Source organism: Empidonax traillii, unplaced genomic scaffold, assembly GCF_003031625.1.
Source record: "Empidonax traillii isolate 1590-97213 ecotype Southwest subspecies unplaced genomic scaffold, ASM303162v1 scaffold2534:size70782, whole genome shotgun sequence".
NCBI classification, from domain to species: domain Eukaryota; kingdom Metazoa; phylum Chordata; class Aves; order Passeriformes; family Tyrannidae; genus Empidonax; species Empidonax traillii.
In genome coordinates this window covers 25,642-28,501 of record NW_020957727.1, presented here as the reverse complement: position 1 = coordinate 28,501, position 2,860 = coordinate 25,642, and the positions used below count along the sequence as shown (strand labels likewise).

At 39.9% G+C, this 2,860-nt stretch overlaps 1 protein-coding gene across 1 annotated transcript in view; it reads right to left on the bottom strand.

Moving 5' to 3' along the window:
• Nucleotides 1–207, bottom strand: part of LOC114072025 (acrosin-like) — a 5,173-nt gene extending 4,966 nt beyond the window's left edge. The window contains exon 1 of the mRNA XM_027909938.1: nt 8–207. Within this exon, the coding sequence (XP_027765739.1) occupies nt 8–78 (71 nt within the window). The 5' untranslated portion in view covers nt 79–207. The remainder of the gene's footprint in view (nt 1–7) is intronic.
• Nucleotides 208–2,860: the final 2,653 nt, after the last annotated feature.

Here is a 2,860-nt window from a genome sequence, read left to right as displayed (position 1 = left end):
CACTGACCCGCAGGTGTCCCAGGTGCCACCCACGGGCCCGGCCAGGGCCAGCAGGACCAGGAGCCACAGCCAAGCCATCGGTGGCAGCGCACGGGGCAGTGCCAGGAGCGAGGGGTCACCTCCAGCGTTGTGCCCACAGCACCCACAGTGCCCCTGGCCCAGGGCTGATGTCACAGAGGGGCCGGTTCCCTGTGCTGGGCACGGTGGGGAGGGACAGCCCTGAGTCACAGAGCCAGGGAATGGTTTGGGTGGGAAGAGACTTTGACAACCACCCAGTGCCACCCCTGCCATGGGCAGGGACACCTTCCACTGGCCCAGGCTTCTCCAAGCCCCATCCAGCCTGGCCTTGGACATTTCCAGGGATCCAGGGGCAGCCACAGCTTCTCTGGCCAACCTGTGCCAGGGCCTTCCCACCCTCCCAGCCATGAATTCCTTAACATCTAATCTAAACTTGCCCTCCTTCTGCTTAAAGCCCTTTTTCCCTTGTCCTATCACTACATACTCTTGTCCAAAGTTCCTCTCCAGCCTCCTTGTAAGCCCCCCTGAGGTACTGGAAGGGGCTCTAAGTTCTCCATGGAGTCTTCTCCAGGCTGACCAGCCCCGACTCTCTCATCCTGTCATGCCCTTCTTCCCACCCTGAATGAATATTTGAAGTGTTTTGAGCCTTGCTTTAAAACAGCAGTGCACTGCTAGTTCACCCACATTCACCTTTTACATGTTTATTTACATCCATTCCAGAAAGGCACCTGACTCTATTCAAATACCTCAATAAATGAAAGTTAGTTTTTTGCCCTAATTTCTTGAAGTAGTTTGTAGGAAGATGCTTGAGGGTAAAAAGACAATGGAAGTGGCAGCTTTTCTTAGGGATCAGAGCTTGTCTGTGCATTGCTTTGATTACATTTTTGCAGTTAGATGCTGCCACCAGCGATTTTCGAGCCTCACAATTTATTAATAAAGAGGGTTAATTCTGTCAACCGTTCAGGCGAGTGAAGGTGTGGAGACCCAAGAGGGCGTTTCTGTGTTTTTCATGTGACCCTGAACAAGTCAGTCCAACCACCCCTAATTAATCTCAGGTTTAATACCTCATAATTTGTACCAGACCCAGGGAACTGCTCGGTGAAGGGTCCCCATAAACGGTGTTAAATCTGTGAATCTTCACAGTGTGGTATTTTTCTTGCAGAGGAAAGGAGAGGTTTTTGAGTTTCTTTGGAGATTCAGGAAATGGAATGTTAAATACCTAAATACAGAATACTTTTCCAGTGGTCAGATCATGTTCTGTGTATTTTAAAGATTTTCTTCCCAGTATCCCATTTAACCATGCCATTATTACACCTCGACAGTATTAAACCCCCCCCAATCCTCTGATGTAAGAAAAATATGAAAAATAAAATTAAAATAAAATAACATAACATAAAATAAAATATAATAATATAAAAGAAAGTAAAATAAAATAAAAATAAAATAAAATACAGTAAAATAATAAAATAACATAAAATAACAAAATAAAACAAAATAAAGTAAAATAAAATAAATAAAATAAAATAAAGTAAAATAATAAAATAAAATAAAGTACAGTAAAATAATAAAATAACATAAAATAAAATACAGTAAAAATAAAGTAAAATAAAGTAAAATAAAGTAAAATAAAGTAAATAAAATAAAATAAAGTAAAATAATAAAATAAAATAAAAGAAAGTAAAATAAAATAAAGTAAAATAAAATAAAAAAATAAAATAAAATACAGTAAAATAATAAAATAACATAAAATAACAAAATAAAATAAAATAAAGTAAAATAAAGTATAATGAAATAAAAAAAATAAAATAAAATAAAATAAAATCCTGAGGATTGGGCTGGTGATATTTGGGAAAGCCCCGATTAAAAAGCTGGCGAGGCAGAATGGAACTCGGATGAAACAACTGAATCCCCACCTCCTAGAGAGGAAGGGGTTCCAGACTTAAAAATAAGACCTATAATTAAGACCAGGCACATTACGACTTACCAGTGGTCAGGCCCCTTATCTATTTACCAGCAGGACCTAGAAATAACCTTTGAATTTTCTGATTTTTACGGGAGCTCAAATGTCTCTGATCGCCTGGAAAATTAAACTTAAGTTTTCAAAGAACAGGGGTGTGTTTACCAGGATTCAATGGACAGAGTATTACATGTTATACTGCCAGGGTCCATTTATGGTTACCTGGGGGAAAGTGGATGTCCCCATACACATTTGCAACCTCGGATTATTTTAGGATATGACATCTTTAAAGGAAAAGTTTGGCAATTGCCCAATGGGAATGTTTGTCATTCGGGCCCACAAAAAAAAAACAACACCATATAGTAAATTTTCTGCAAAAAAACCCAGAAAAATGGATCTAATAAAAATGGCTCCAGTTTTACCTGCTTTGGCTGTGACCAATATCAAACAGCACCCTATTCATCCTGTGCAGCCAAACAAGGGATAAATAAAGTAATGAAAACTTTAGAACAAAGGGATATTATTATATTTAGGATACACTCCTCATACAACTCTCCTGCTGGCAGCTGAACACGTATGGATGACAGTTCTGGATGTAAAAGGCATGTTCTTCATGGGTCCACTTGGGAAGGGAGATAAACCCTAATTTGCATTTCCTTGGGAGGGAACACAATGCACCTTTAATCACCTGCCCCTCGAGGGTATAAACATTCACCTACAGCTGCTCACAGTGCCTCAGCTGAACTGCTTCAACAAACAGAAATCCTGAAAGGAGTACAAACCTATCGATAAAATGATGATGTGTTGATAGGGGGTGAAGAGGAAAGTGCAGTACAAGATATATAGAATAAATGAAATGAGGAGGTGATAGAAGCGCCCACTGCC